At 38.6% G+C, this 15,959-nt stretch overlaps 1 protein-coding gene across 2 annotated transcripts in view; it reads left to right on the top strand.

Moving 5' to 3' along the window:
* The window catches only part of LOC138223914 (NLR family CARD domain-containing protein 3-like), a 296,882-nt gene that overhangs the window by 98,588 nt on the left and 182,335 nt on the right, over positions 1 to 15,959 (top strand). For both annotated transcript variants that reach the window (XM_069180101.1, XM_069180103.1), the window contains exon 3: positions 12,240 to 12,413. In XM_069180101.1, the coding sequence (XP_069036202.1) occupies positions 12,240 to 12,413 (174 nt within the window). The remainder of the gene's footprint in view (positions 1 to 12,239; positions 12,414 to 15,959) is intronic.

Consider the following 15,959-nt stretch of genomic DNA (forward strand, 5'->3'; position numbering starts at 1 on the left):
GTGCTGTGTGGACTGGATGTGAGCTACTTTGGGACTGTATTCCCTGCAGTGTACAGGCAGATATTCATGTCAGATTCTGTGTGCACTACATCTCGGGGAATGCTGTTAATATAGGGTCATCTTCCTGATATGCTCCCTGTTTTCCCTGGCCTGCTGGGAACTGAAATAGTCTCATACTTTAGAGGAATGATCTCTGGCCACAGCTGAGGGGAAAGCTCTGTACAGGCTCTGCACCTTTCTCAGCTGTTGTCTCTCCCTGACACTCCCTGGAAACGTGTGGGGATACTGCCTTCCTGGGAAAGCCTGTACAGATTTCTCTCTGTGACACAGCGGAGAACAATTAATGCCCTACCGCTGGTCACCACTAAGGGGCCAATATACCATCAATTACAGCCCTCTTACTTTCAGCCCGGACAGCGGAGCGTAATTTTTTTTTTCATCTGAACCACTGACGTATCTAATTGAGAGCCCTGCATTAAAAGTTCAAGTGGCTGATTAAATTGTTCGTCATAGAACCGTGTCGAAAGCTTAATAGGCAGAGGCTCACAACTTTCCTCTCTCTAACTTGAATTTTTGTTCTTATCTCGACAGACCTTTATCAATCATTCCTAAAATATTTAAACCAATATTTCACCCACGTATTAATTCAACACAGGCACTTTGTCTTCTTCGGAGATATCAGTTAGCCGGTGGACCCCACACTCCAAACACCCCGCATTGTCCAAAGCTGACAACTCACAGTGGGGAGTCTTGTGCGCTACCATTGTTGTCAAGTAGTTTGTGTCTATTTTAGATCCAGCAGAGTCTGTCTGTCCCTTCTGTAATCCTGTGTGAATTTATGTAAACAGTTTTAATATGGATTTTTTGTTGTTTTAGTACAGTACAGTATGTGAATATAATGTTAATGTAAACATGTTCAGGTGAAATGCAAGTTACATTGTAGTTCAACCAGGATAAATAAACATGTATTGTGCTCATTGAATTGGAGGGGCTCCAAGGCTATGTGACCCAAGAGAAAAAAAAGAGAGTGAGTATCTCGCCAGCACTGTGGAGAGATCCGGAGTATACGGAGTGGCTAGTGAGCTCAGAGGGGTGAGTTTAAATGTAATGAACAAGTGGAGGAAAAGAGGAGAGATTATCGGGAAAAGAGAGAAACAGAAGGACTGGATTGGGATTGATAAAACGTCCGGAAAGGTTGAACATCATGCAAGGCATCCACTTTCATTCTCAAAACATTTGGGATCTGCGGAGCGCAGTGAAGAGGCAGCAAGTTTCTCAATCATCAGAGGCTGCGAGTAAACCTGATGATTTACAGCTGAGAACAGTGCACACAGGATACACATTATTCTCGCTTGATTTATTGTAGTGAGGACTCAATCTATTTTCCTTTAGACAAGCGTACCAATGATTTTGTTTCTTTTGGTTTAAGAGACTCAGTGAATACCTTAAATTAATATTTAAATTATTTATTTGTTGGTTGTAATAAACTGCACGGTAAAGTGAAAAACTGGGCACACAAAACTTGTGAAGTCATCTTGTGATCACTGTTAGAATTACAGTTTAAATTCCTGAAAAGCCTAATATCTTCACAGATTGATTCATGGCTGTTTCAGGAGGAGCCACTGCCAAATTAAAAGTTTTTTTTTTGCAATTGACTGAAGTGGGCCACAACATCGGTCAAATTAAGAACTTAGGTCATCCCATATCATATATACTGTATGAATTTAATGTTATACTTCTGATTATAGTTACACTTCCTTGCAGCGAAACAGGTTCACTTTCACTGCTACAATACCTGCTCCCTGACTCCCATGATGAGTCTCTTCTCTAACCTTAGTCTGGCCTTTAGCAGCCCTGCTGTTGTGTTCAGGGTGAGTTATGTCAATGAGAAGAGAATTGTACCCAGTGCACTTTCTGTTGGGCCAGACCCAACTCCTCTTCTACGAGAGCAGGATAAACACAGTCTCAGGTGGAGGGTCTGTAGAGTGTTTGAGGGGTTGGTGAAGATCAGGATCTCTCTTGAATTCCTCTAGTAGGCTGGGCAAACATTTAAAGTGAAAATTCTTCCACGAGGAGGGTACCTTTAAAGCGGAGATGGCTCCAAATATTTTTGGTGCTCCCTCTCTTTAAAGCCCTGGCCAAATACGAAGCCAGTACATACAGTTAAAATTCTAACTGAACTAAGAACTACACATCCCATTTAAAATGGTGGCACTTGTGATCTTTGAGTTTAGTTAATGAAAGAGAGAGAAAAATCAGTCACATGACTTGCCCTTGACGCAAAAAATATACGTATTAATACCGTATATTCTCGCATAGAACCGCATATTACCGCATGATAACGCAGGTAAAATAATAGTATCCAGAATTTCCGCAAGGTGGAGCTAATAAAGGTCAACCTCTCATGTTTGAGCTGTCGCAATCAAAGTCTTCACCGAAGATATTACTAATAGTATTTATAATGAATGACCTTGGACAAGCTGTAAACTCAAAGTATTGCCCTGGTCCACATTCTTTTTTTCATTGACCGTCTTTGTAAAATTAACACCACAGCATTTCGTTGATCCAATCACACATTTGTTTCCAATCAAGTACAGTTGTCACAATCTCCTCCTTGCAGAGTTTAGAGGCGTAGATAGAAGATTACAATAACGATGGCACAGCCACAATTGCAAAGATGTGCAATGGTGTTTATTATGAGGAACTCTGTTCCCAAAGTCCACACCCAAAAAAAAAACAAAGTGAAAATCACAAACTAACCAAAAAAAAACAACACAAAGCACGAAATAGATACATTAATTACTGTACAAAAAACCACTAGAGAAATTAATGACAATATAATTATATACACAAGAATAGTATACGCTGTACAATGTCTGTTGATGCTGTTTGTGTAGGGCTGTTTCACCACTTCTTATGAGACCTTACGGGTGGTACTGTGCTCTAGGTGCCCGACTTGTTCAAATCCAGCCAGCCCCGTGACATTTCTTTGAAAAAATAGAATAGCAATATTATGGACAATTAACTGACAATACATATAGAAAAGCACATATTAAATTTGGGAAATTTGGTTTCTGTCAAAGCGCAATGAAACCTATTACTTGATTCTTATGGACTCATTCTTACGCCTGGTACTGCCAGGGATTGAAAAAAACATGCAGTCGCGTATCTAAAGAAATAACAGTATACTGTAACTACAGCATGTTCATGTACAAACACAAACCCATAAATAAAGCTGATACTGTTTAGACTTTTAATTATTTTAAACTGTATTACAGCAGCACAATGCACAATGCAACATAAATCGCTACCTTGATCTTTTGCAGCTGTTTCACTGTTTTAAACGAATAAGAAATTAGATTGCTCATAAATCTAATCACTTATTCTACATAAACACAGCGTAATTGCTCTCTGAAAATGCTCTTTTTCTTGTTCGTTTTGGAGACCTTGATCGAAACTGATTTGAGATGTCAGAACGGATTTATTTTCTGTGTATTTCTGTGTGGGCATTTCCTACATTGCTTCGTTTGTCGAGATTTTAACTTTATATTTAGGCTCAGAATTTCAACTTTAAATCGTACACTAATTATTAGCAGTAAATACTGGTGTTTTGCTCCCTCTTACCACAAAAATATATATGGATTGTAGCTGGAATGAACTTTTTTTTGTACGTGTCTCTACCTACTGCGACTCGAACACGGAATGGTTAAAGATGGCGACAGGTCAGGCACCCAGAGGTGGGGGGGCGTCTTTCCGCCTCCATAACTAAAATGCCAAATAGCAGTGGCGCAGCACAGTTTTCATCACTCTCTGCGGGAGTGCTGGCTGTGACGAATTAAACCGGTTTCACAGGTATTTTCAAAGTAGAAGGCGGCGAGTCTTCCAGCGATTGCTGTTCTTGTGATCACTGTTAGAATTACAGTTGAAATTCCTGAAAAGCCTAATATCTTCACAGATTGATTCATGGCTGTTTCAGGAGGAGCCACTGCCAAATTAAAAGTTTTTTTTTGCAATTGACTGAAGTGGGCCACAACAATCGGTTAAATTAAGAACTTAGGTCATTCCATATCATATATACTGTATGAATTTAATGTTATACTTCTGATTATAGTTACACTTCCTTGCAGCGAAACAGGTTCACTTTCACTGCTACAATACCTGCTCCCTGACTCCCATGATGAGTCTCTTCTCTAACCTTAGTCTGGCCTTTAGCAGCCCTGCTGTTGTGTTCAGGGTGAGTTATGTCAATGAGAAGAGAATTGTACCCAGTGCACTTTCTGCTGGGCCAGACCCAACTCCTCTTCTTCAAGAGCAGGATAAACACAGTCTCAGGTGGAGGGTCTGTAGAGTGCTGGCTGTGACAAATTAAACCGGTTTCACAGGTATTTTCAAAGTAGAAGGCAAGCGAGTCTTCCAGCGATTGCAGATCAGATCAGATTCCCTTCTCCCCACAGAAAGACAGACAAATGTTTTCACTGCTTATTAGTTGCTATTCACCGCGCGGCGAGCAGCTCCAATTTCTGGCGTAAGCGATAAATACTGTATATTTAGCTGAAAAGCTGTACAACACAAGAATTTTGTTACCCTAGGAGGTTTCGTGAAAAAGCTGCAATTGCCAATTGCAATTGTTTTTATTTTTAATCACATTTTAACAAAGTCATGTACCATAAAAGTATGGTAATTAAAAACCATTAATACTTTCGCTTGGGTTAAAAATAAAGTCGATGTTTTCTCTTTTGGCTAGACTTGACTATTTAGCCATGAGATATACAATAGATTGTCATTAAACAACCCTGTGTTTATTAATCTTCCTTGTTATGCACAGTGGGAATGATAATATAATGAGAATTAATTTAATCACAGAGTGTTCACAAGCTGATTCTCTCCAGACAGCTGTATGAGCTCCAGCAGTCAGGACAGGAGGCTCTACTGTACACAGAGAGGGGCAGGAGGGGAGAACAAGCTGCCCAGCCGTGTGGTTGAGCTGATACCCTGGATTCTCTCCAGACACAGCTGTATAAGCTCCAGCAACCAGGACAGGAGGCTCTACTGTACACAGAGAGGGGCGGGAGGGGGGAACAAGCTGTCCAGCCATGTTGAATGCTACAGAACCCTAAACAGACAATACACACTAGCCAAATATTTGACCAAGATATCCAGACACAGCTGGATGAGCTCCACCAGTCCGGACAGGCAAATAAGATACACTCTTCCGACATTCACAACAGCAACATATCATAACATTTGCACATATTGTTAAATTATTACTTGTTTTTCAGGAAGTTAAAAAACACTTGAATTACTTATCCAGTCTCTCTAAATACAATTATTTTTCAAGCAATGTAATTAACGTCAGGCAATGTGTTTTTTTTTTTAATCTAACATTGACAGCCACATCTTAAATCTTGTCAGTCAGCTCTTTTTTCTAAAAGTCTAAACAGTATCAGCTTTATTTATGGGTTGTAATTTTAAAAAAGTCAAAAACCGCACTCAAAATGCAATTTAGAGCTTTCTGGCAAGAGGAGACACCCAAACTAATAATGTAACATGCTACTGTTTGTGCATGAACATATTTATACTGTTATTTCTTTAGATATGCGATTGCATAGTTTTTTTTTAAATCCCTGGTGGGACCGGGCATCCATAGGAATCAAGTAATAGGTTTCATTACGCTTTGACAGATCGTCTTTAAATCAAGCCTCCATTTCTCTATAAAAAAATCTAAAAGATTGCACAGCCTAAGGGGGGGGGGTCTTAAAAACGTCGTGTTTACAATTTACAACTATTCATTGTTATTAAAAAATGACTTAAATTCGAACATGTTGTGATATTTAGAAATAGAAAAAGTCAATTAATTGTCCATAACATTGCTATTTTTTTTTTAAAGAAATGTTTGTTAAAAGAAAAGTCGTGGCTCCTGCTGGAGAACACCCAACCTGTGGTTTATAAGTCAGGCACCTAGACCACAGTACCACCCACAAGGTCACATGAGGAGTGGTGAAACAGCCCTACACAGACAGTATCATCAGACATTGTACTGTTTTAGTACATTAATATAATTATATCGTTATTAATTTCTTTAGATACGCGATTCCATATTATATTCCCTATTAATCAAATTCTTAAAGTATGCTTGTTGGCAACGGTATCGAGCGTATTCACAGAAAAGCTTAAAACTACCACTTTTTATACACATGTTATTTCACATGTTAGTTAAAGACTTCGATGCTTAAAATGTTAAGGGAGAAATGGAATACTGGTGTGTATTTTTTCTTTAAAGTACTGAGACCAGCCATATACTGTAATACTGTATGTTTATTTTCCAAAATTAATATTGTTTATGGCCATCACACGCGTTATGCTCCTATTCTTTTTATGCTCAGCTACTAAGATTTCCCTTCAGTGGTAAAATTCCATATAAATATTCAATACTTAAACGGGCACAGTAAAGACATTTAAATCTTTCTACAACCAACCAACGCACCACGAGTGCCCCTGTCGGTCAACCAATCACGTACCGCGGTATAACGCATGATGGCGTAGCCAATTACCAGCGGTACGTGTCTGTGCCGCGCACTTTGAATGGCTGCATCTGTACCAATAGAAAATAAATGGGTTTTGACATCATCAATCAGTATCGATCAAGGTCTCCAAAACAAACAAGAAACAAGACGCTGGTGCATTTTGGATCATTGTCCTGCTGCAGAACCCAAGTGCGCTTTAGCTTGAGGTCATGAACAGATGGCCGGACATTCTCCTTCAGGTTTTTTTGGTAGACAGCAGAATTCATGGCTCCATTTACCACAGCAAGTCTTCCAGGTCCTGAAGCAGCAAAACAGCCCATCACACTACCACCACCATATTTTACTGTTGGTATGATGTTCCTTTTCTGAAATGCTGTGTTAGTTTTACACCAGATGTAATGGGACACATACCTTCCAAAAAGTTCAACTTTTGTCTCGTCAGTCCACAGAGTATTTTCCAAAAAGTCTTGGGGATCATCAAGATGTTTTCTGGCAAAACTGAGACAAGCCTTTATGTTCTTTTTGCTCAGCAGTGGTTTTAGTCTTGGAACTCTGCCATGCAGGCCATTTTTGCCCAGTCTCTTTCTTATGGTGGAGTAATGAACACTGACCTTAACTGAGGCAAGTGAAGCCTGCAGTTCTTTGGATGTTGTTGTGGGGTTTTTTCTGACCTCTTGGATGAGTCGTCGCTGCGCTCTTGGGGTAATTTTGGTTAGCCGGCCACTCCTGGGAAGGTTCACCACTGTTCCATGTTTTCGCCATTTGTGGATAATGGCTCTCACTGTGGTTCGCTGGAGTCCCAAAGCTTTAGAAATGGCTTTATAACCTTTTCCAGACTGATAAATCTCAATTACTCTGTTTCTCATTTGTTCCTAAATTTCTTTGGATTGCAGCATGATGTCTAGCTTTTGAGGATCTTTTGGTCTACTTCACTTTGTCAGGCAGGTCCTATTTAAGTGATTTCTTGATTGAGAACAGGTGTGGCAGTAATCAGGCCTGGGTGTGGCTAGAGAAATTGAACTCAGCTTTCCAAAGATGTGATAAACCACAGTTGATTTATGTTTTAACAGGGGGGACAATCACTTTTTCACACAGGCCCATGTAGGTTTGGATTTTTTTCCCCTTAATAATAAAAACCATTCATTTAAAAACTGCATTTTGTGTTTACTTGTGTTATCTTTGTCTAATATTTCAATTTGTTTGATGATCTGAAACATTTCAGTGTTACAAACATGCACAAAATTAAGAAATCAGGAAGGGGGCAAACACTTTTTCACACCACAGTATGAGAAAGACAAGCAGTTAGAAGTGCTACCGAAGTTAGAAAATGAAGCAGATACAGACACTAAAAAACAGCCTTTCTAAAAAGAAAGGTTTTGAGGTTAGATTGAAATGCACTCAGGGTGGGTGACTCTGATATCACTGGGGATACAAATCCAGAGCCCTGGGGTGCAGCTAGAGAAGGCCCTGTCACCCACAGAATGTAGATGTTCTTGAGGTCAGCTAGAAGACCAGAGTCAGAGGGACAAAGGTTGCAAGGTGGGGAGTAGACAGGTAATAAGCCAGACAGGTACTGAATGAGGATGAGGATTTTGATGTTGACTCGAAACCTGATAGGAAGCCAGTGCAAGGACTTGAAGACAGGCGTAATGCAATTGCTTGCTTGCGACCTGATCAGGATTCTCGCAGTCAAATTCTAAACATATTGGAGATTGCTCAGTGTGGATTTAATTACCCCAGTGAGCAGGATGTGCAGTAATCAATTCTAGAAAAAGAAGCCCTTTTGGTTTCTCTAGTTCCATTAAAAGAAAGTAAATCGGTGTGATGTTCCACAATGCAGCTTTTTTTAATGCTATACATGGCCGGTATTTAAATATGATGTTTGTGATTTAAACAAATTAATACAAGCAGTTTTTGAGGATTTAGGTTAGGCTGACTTATTGCAGGGCGCAAAGCATTGGGAGTTATGTTCAGGCTAGTAACAGCGAGTCTGAAGAGCTCTTGCAAAAAAGACAACATACTGTATGCAAAATAACAGCATACAGGTATATTAGAAATGAATGCAAGGTATATGGATATTCAAGGTTTGGCTAGAATAAGAGATGCCAGACACTGAAGGAGAAGGATGGAAAGGTTGAAAAAGAAGCAAGGGAGGATGTACAAACAATCTACTAGCGGTAGAATTAAGAAAGTAAGAGGAGCTTGAAACAGTGAGAAAGAAAGAAATGGACAACAGAGAAGCTGGAATGTTGACCTGAAACTTCCTATAGGAACAGTATAGTTAAAATGAAGAATGAAGAGGAGTTAGGACAGGGATGAAAATGACAATGGGATTTTCACTTTCTCAAAGTAGTAGAAAATGATTAATCTAGAATAACTGAAAGTGTTATCTGTAGGCTGCAAAAAATGGCAGGTACAGTAAAATTAGACAAAGATAGTTTGCTACCATGTAGTAGATGAACAGACACAGGTTAAAAGTAAGTTCTCATGGAGCATGTTAAGACTAGGGATGTACAGGTAGGTAGGAAAAAGGTAATTTGGGGAAAGTTGAGGAATACACTGATAACCAGGACACTTCCTTAGAGGGTTAGGCATACTTTTGACAAATGCACAGGAGATGTTACAGACTGCAGAAGAAGATGATAAAGTTAACAGACTCACTGAATATCAACTCTTGAATGTTTACATAGATTCTGAAATTAGGATTGTATTTTAGATTTTGTGAAATTGCTAGCATTCAGCTGTGTGTTGGATGCACATAAAATGAAGGAATGGGCAAACAGCTGATGCTGATCCAGAGTCAGCATCTGAAGATATTTATATTTACAGGGAATTTATTTGCAGGCTAGGTATGGATACTGATGTGCCAGAGAAGTGGAAAAGCTGTTTTGTTAAACCAGCACTATAAAATAATTTATCCTGTGAGATCCTGCCATCTCATAGTGGGTTTAATCACTGTGTTTTGTTACACAATTCCTTTAGTTCCATCCATTTTCTCATGTCTTTATCCAGTACAGGGGAGCTGGAGCCTATCCTAGCAAACAATGGACACAAGGCAGAATACACCCAGAATACATCACAGGGCAGACAAGCACACACACCAGGGCCAGTATTCCCATAAGCCAATTAACTGACCAGTATATAGGTACAGTACCCGTAGAGTACCTGGAGAAAACCCACTTAAACCCAGAGTGAACATGCAAACCCCACACATACTGTACCCCACGAATTGAACCTGGGGCCCCAGCACTGCAGGACAGCAATGCTAACCACTGTGCCACCATTTGTTATCTTTCTAGTTCAAAGATTTCCATGCATCATTTAATTTTGAAAGCCACTGAGACATCTGGTGCTACTGTTGTATTTATGAAAAAAACTTACAAAAAGCATGCTAAACACTGCTACCCCGTTCCTTAGTTAATACTGTAGTGCCATGCGGGACGCTTTAGCATGTGAACGCAAGGCGGGCTGAGAAGAGCGCCTGGGAGTGGGACTACGGGATATAGTATATAGTGGGGCGGAGCCTCTTCCCTTCAGGTGTGTATGTGTGTGTTAGTGAAGGTGCAGCACTGTAACCCCTGTCCCTGTGTGTTTACCTTTCCCGGTTCAAGTGAATACATAAATGTGTTGTTCAACCCCATTCCCATGTCCCATGCCTGCTCCATTCCGTACCGAAACCCGCAGTCGTTAAAATACATTTAATTGTTATAAACAGTTAAGACTGTTTTTAATTGTGAAAGCAAAATTTTTTTAAATGTATTTTACCCTAAATTGTCTTTACTAATTTTGTATTTTACTTCATTTCCAATACTCAGATTTAACGTACATTTGAACAATGACATGAATTTCTAATATTAAACTAAATTAGACATAACATTCAGAAATAGTCGAGAATAGTTTTGTATTTGTTTTGATGAAACTTTGCAAAAATGTATAAAAACCTAAAGGCGAGTAAAATCTATAATCTTTCCACATCATGTCATTAGGGAGTACAATAAGCTCCTGCTTTGTTTAACAATGGTTTAAAAAGTAAATATAATTTGTGAGAAAGAAGCTGTCCTTAATGATAATTAAAGGAACAGAAGTCAAAAGAAATGATTTACGTTGCTTAATTTTAAAAACTAATTTATAAAAACAGACGCTGCAGACGGCTCATTCTGTATGACAGCTCCGCGTAAAAAGTGTGCAGTGTTGTATATTTTTAGGAGGGATGGGGTTTGTTTAGTTTTATTATCGTTTTCTTTTAAGTTGGATTTGTATAGTATATAGGGGTTGTGACTTTTTATGCGGTTTAAGCTTCACATTATTATTGTTTATTATTTTTATTTTATGTGTTGTTATGCTTAAAATCCTGGTTGTTGTTTTTTTTCTTCAAATGGGAATGTTGTTTTTCTCAACATATTTACAAACAACAATAATAAAATCTCCAGTTCACTTACTCCAGTGTTGGTAATTTACTTTGGGATTAATAAACCATTTGAAGAAAAACAACAACATTATAACTAAAAATAACTAGAAGAAGATGACTTCTAATAAAAAATATAATAATACTGAACATGTGAAGCAATTTTTATTATGGTTTAAAGTCAAAGTCTTTCTTTCTTTTTCCCTTTTCATTGTAGTTCCATGTGTCTCCCTGTTTCCCTTCCTGACAATTTCTTCTCATCTTTCTTTTTCCTTCTGGAACCCAAATTTTAAAGCAGCAGTTATCTTCATCATTCTCATCCATGGACATTCTGAGATGTATAATAACATGATGTTGTATATTACTGTTGAGCTAGGTGTTGAATATGATTTTTTTCTTTGTGTTTATGAAATTCAAGTGTTTTAAACGTTTAATTAAAAAGTAACTTACAGCGGAAGTTTCCAAATTGATCACGAGGAAGAAAAATCACCCGTTTTGTGCGCATAAAAACGTTTTTTTTTTAGCTAAACCCTTTTTTTATAGCTTTTAAAGTCATGCAATTCATAAGTTAGGCAGGGACACGTCATTGTTTCATTGTCATTGTTTCTTATGTGTAAAAAGTGTGCAGTGTTGTATATTTTTGGGAGGGATGGGGTTTGTTTAGTTTCATTATCGTTTTCTTTTTTCTTTTTAATGGGATTTGTACAGTATATACTGTAGGGGTTGTGTGTGTGTATGCTGTTTTACTGCTTAACATTATTATTTTTATTATTTTATTTTATGTTTTGTTATGCTTAAAACCCTGGTTGATGCTTTTTTCTTCAAATGGGAATGTTGTTTTTCTCAACATACCTACAAACAACAGTAACAAAATCTCCAGTTCACTTACTGAAGTGTTGGTAATTTACATTGGGATTAATAAACCTTTTGAAGAAAACAACATATAACCCCATAACTAACTAAACATAAATATAAGAAGATGACATATAATAAATGTGAAGCAATTTTTATTTTGGTTAAAAGTCAAAGTCTTTCTTTCTGTTCCCCTTTTCATTGTAGCTCCACGTGTCTCCCTGTTTCCCAACTGTCTCCCTTCCTGACAGTTTTCTTCTCATCTTTCTTCTTCCTTCTGGACCCCAAACTTGAAGCAGCTGTTGTCTTCGTCATCTTCATCCATGGACACTCTGAGATGGATAATGACATGATGTTGTATATTATTGCTGAGCTGGGTGTTGTAGTGAAGACTTGGAAAGAAAGATGTGGATGAGCTGTGCAGATGTTCAGCTGTGCTCCTGTCTTTTTGACTGCAGGATGTGGAGATGTGAACTAACAGAGAGATGCTGTGAAGATCTGGCCTCTGTTCTTCAGTCTCAACACTCCAGTCTGAGAGAGCTGGTTCTGAATGGCAATAACCTGGGGGTTTCAGGAGTGAAACTGCTGTCTGCAGCTCTGAGGGATCCCAACTGTAAATTAACAACACTGAAGTAAGTGAACACTGGCGATTTCTTTGTTTTTTATTGTTTTATTTAGGTATGCTGAGACACAGAATATTGCCATTTTCACATGCATTAGAAAAGAAACACCTAGGAAGAACAGAACAAAAAAGAAGGGGGGCACCTAGAAATACAAAAAACTGCTACGCAATCTTATACAAGTTCTTGTTTGTGGCTTCTTTGTTAATATCTCATTACTGAGAGACACGACATGCAACCTTTCCCATTTTACCCATCCTTTTTTACACATGTATATGTTGTGGTTCATTTATAATTCTGTGGATAATATTCTTCATGAGATTTCATTCATAGAGTCCTTCTTCATTTGAACACAAGGTCTGTCCAGCTTTAACCAGTTTCTAGTGATTTATTTCATGGCTGCAGTTCTGACAGTTCTAAACAAGTATCTTTCTGCCTCTGAAGGCCGTTCATCAAAAATGACTCCTAATGAGGATTTTGTTTTATATTTCTTCAAGAAGCTTTCCCCAATTTATTTTCATACCAAAAAATGTTTACAATATGCCAGGTTTTCCTTGCAATTCTTCCAACTGTTTGTGCTCCCAAATTTATAATATTTGGCTTGTACTGTAGTTGGTGTTTCTTCCAATATTGAATATGAACTTTTTACTCATATTCTTCCATGAATGTGAATTGGTGGATTTATGCAGATTTGAATGGGTTTTAGAGTCTTCAATTGCTGTGGAAAGGCCAACCTCCTTTTCTCACCTGCGTCTTACTCTTGTATTCCTCCTGTATTTTCTGATATTTTATATACATCTGAAAGGATGTAGCTGTGGAAATAAATTAGGTATGCAAAATTTACCAATTTGTTAATCTCTCATCTTAGAGTCTCATTTACTTCTTCTCAGCTTTGATTTGTGTCCCCCCAGTGTTTTCTCCTCTCTCTGTGTGCTTTGACCTTGCCTGTTCGTCTTGGACTGATTCCTGTGCTTTGAACCCTGCATGTGTATGTGCTTTGACTCTCCTTCAGACTCTCCCTGGTGCTTTCATCAGTTCCTCTCAGCTCAACCCCTGCCCTTTTGATCTTTCGCCTGCCTGCCCTGCTTGCTTCCAGCAGAACAAAGCAAAGCATTATGAAAGTAAATTCTGCAATTTAAATACAGTAATCACATAGAAAATAATTTGTATTGTGAAATAAATAAAGAAATAGTAATTTTGAGGGGTGTAGCAGAGGTAGTTCGAACACAGTGACATCATCGCCCTCCCTGTGCGTAGCAGGGACCTCAGCCACCTGGGTTAAGGGAGGTCTCTTTTAGCTCATCCGGATGGTTCCCTGTTGCGTTATGCCGGAGACCCGGGTTTGCGCCCCAGGTGTTGCAGGACAAACCGGCGGGGCGGAGTGGCAGGGGGCACGAGCCTGTGTGGAACCGCGATGGTCACGGTAGCATGGGACCCTGACTTTAAACCACATAAAATAGACATTCTAGTAATGGTCATTGAGAGGCATAAGGAAGGTCTGGAACAAAACAGAAATCCTGGAAGTACCTTCATTCTTGCTGTCTTCATCCTTCTCAAGAATGAGACAGGCAGCAGTTTCCATCTATTGAAGTTTTGCTTAACCTGATTTTCTAGCACCTCTTAGATACATTTGAATGTTTTATAGGTTTCTGGGTATTAAAATAGCTTAACATTTTATCTTATCCCAATCCTATTGTAAATTAAAAAAATGTTTACCTCCAGGGATATAGATTCCCTAGTAACAGTGCTTCAGAATTTCCTTTGTTTCCTATTTTGAAAAGTTGCTGTAGTCTGTGATTACATTTGTGAGAACAGGAAAAGATGTTGAATTTCTGCTGTATATACTAACATCATCTTTATTAAGAGCCTGATTGTACCCTTCTGTTGTCTTATACTCTGAGAGAATAAATCACTGGTGACAAGCATCTCCTTGTCTTCTTCCCCTGTATGAATTAAAGCTCTTTAACAGAATACCATCAGCCTGTTCTTGTGCATTTGGTTGTTTTTACATTGTATGTAGCTAAGCTATAAAACCATTGTGAAAACCAAATTCCCTACAAGTTTCAAATACAAAAGGCTGTAATACCCTGTCAAATGGAAACATGTTTTTTTCATTCCAGTTTTTGTGTTTAAAGATACAATTTAGTTTAGCCCAGCAAGACCTCCAGCCAAATAGTCAATTTCCACCTGGAATGATGTCCCCTCAAACAGTTTATAATAACTCTGCAATTACAAAATGTAATTATACACTAGAAGTATACAGTATACAGTAGAAGTCTTAGATTTCTTATACTGTGTGACTTACTGTGTCCTCTCACCAGGTAGAAATATGCAGGATGAAAAAATCCCTGGTTTTTAAAAGATCAACTTTTCAAGTTGTAGCCTTGTCAGCCAGCTGAAAAAGCTTGTACATGTTACCATATGTGTACTAGCTTGGATAAAACACCGAGACAAATTGAAAATATAAAATAAATCAACATAAGTTCTGTGAATACAGGACCCGGATTGATAATGTTCACATACCCAAAATTATTATTTAAAAGTATTAAAAGCTATTCTAGTTATTGCTATATTACTATATAACCCCCCCCCCCCCAGTGTGTTGAGTATATTGTGTTATGTATTGCCTTGTAATTTGCACTATCTGCACTTTGCACTATGTGTATCCTGTTTACAATGTCTACTGTATGTCACCCCACAATCTGTATGTACTGTATTCTAATGCCCCAATATAGTGACAGGGAGACTATACTGTAAACAGGCTCTATCCTTTGAATGAGATGTAAAACCAAGGTCTGTCTGTGGTCATTAAAATACCAGGGTTTTCTCGAAAAGAGTAGGGTTATTACCCTGGCATCTTGGCCAAATTTCCCGTTGGACTTTACCTATCATAGCCTCCTAATACTCCCCATCTATGAATTGGCTTCATCATCCTGTTCTCCTCCTCACTGAGAGCTGGTGTGTTGTGAGCATACTGGTGCATCATCCAGATGGAGGTTGTATATTGGTGGTGGTGAAGGGGATCCCCATTATCTGTAAAGAGCTTTGAGTGGAGTGTCCAGAAAAGTGATATAAGTGTAAGCAATTCTTATTAATTATAGGTATTCCTGTAACATCACCTGCCAATAACTTTGCACATTAAGATGTGTCCTTCTTCATATACACTTACACCACGTACATATACTGTCCGTAGTGTAGTGTATGTGTATACAGTATGTACACTTTCATCAGTGTTATGTCAGCACGTCCAATCTTTCCAAGGACATAATATATAATAATAATAATAATAATAATTAATAATTGCTTACACTTATATAGCGCTTTTCTGGACACTCCACTCAAAGCGCTTTACAGGTAATGGGGTCTCCCCTTTACCTGTAAAGGTAAACGTGCAGCATCCACCTGGATGATGCGACGACAACCATAGTGCGCCAGAACGCTCACCACACATCAGCTATTAGTGGGGAGGAGAGCAGAGAGTAATGAAGCCAATTCATAGATGGGGATTATTAGGAGGCCATGATTGGTAAGGGCCAATGGGAAATTTGGCCAGGACGC

The sequence above is a fragment of the Lepisosteus oculatus genome, chromosome 18 (assembly GCF_040954835.1).
Source record: "Lepisosteus oculatus isolate fLepOcu1 chromosome 18, fLepOcu1.hap2, whole genome shotgun sequence".
NCBI classification, from domain to species: Eukaryota; Metazoa; Chordata; class Actinopteri; order Semionotiformes; family Lepisosteidae; genus Lepisosteus; species Lepisosteus oculatus.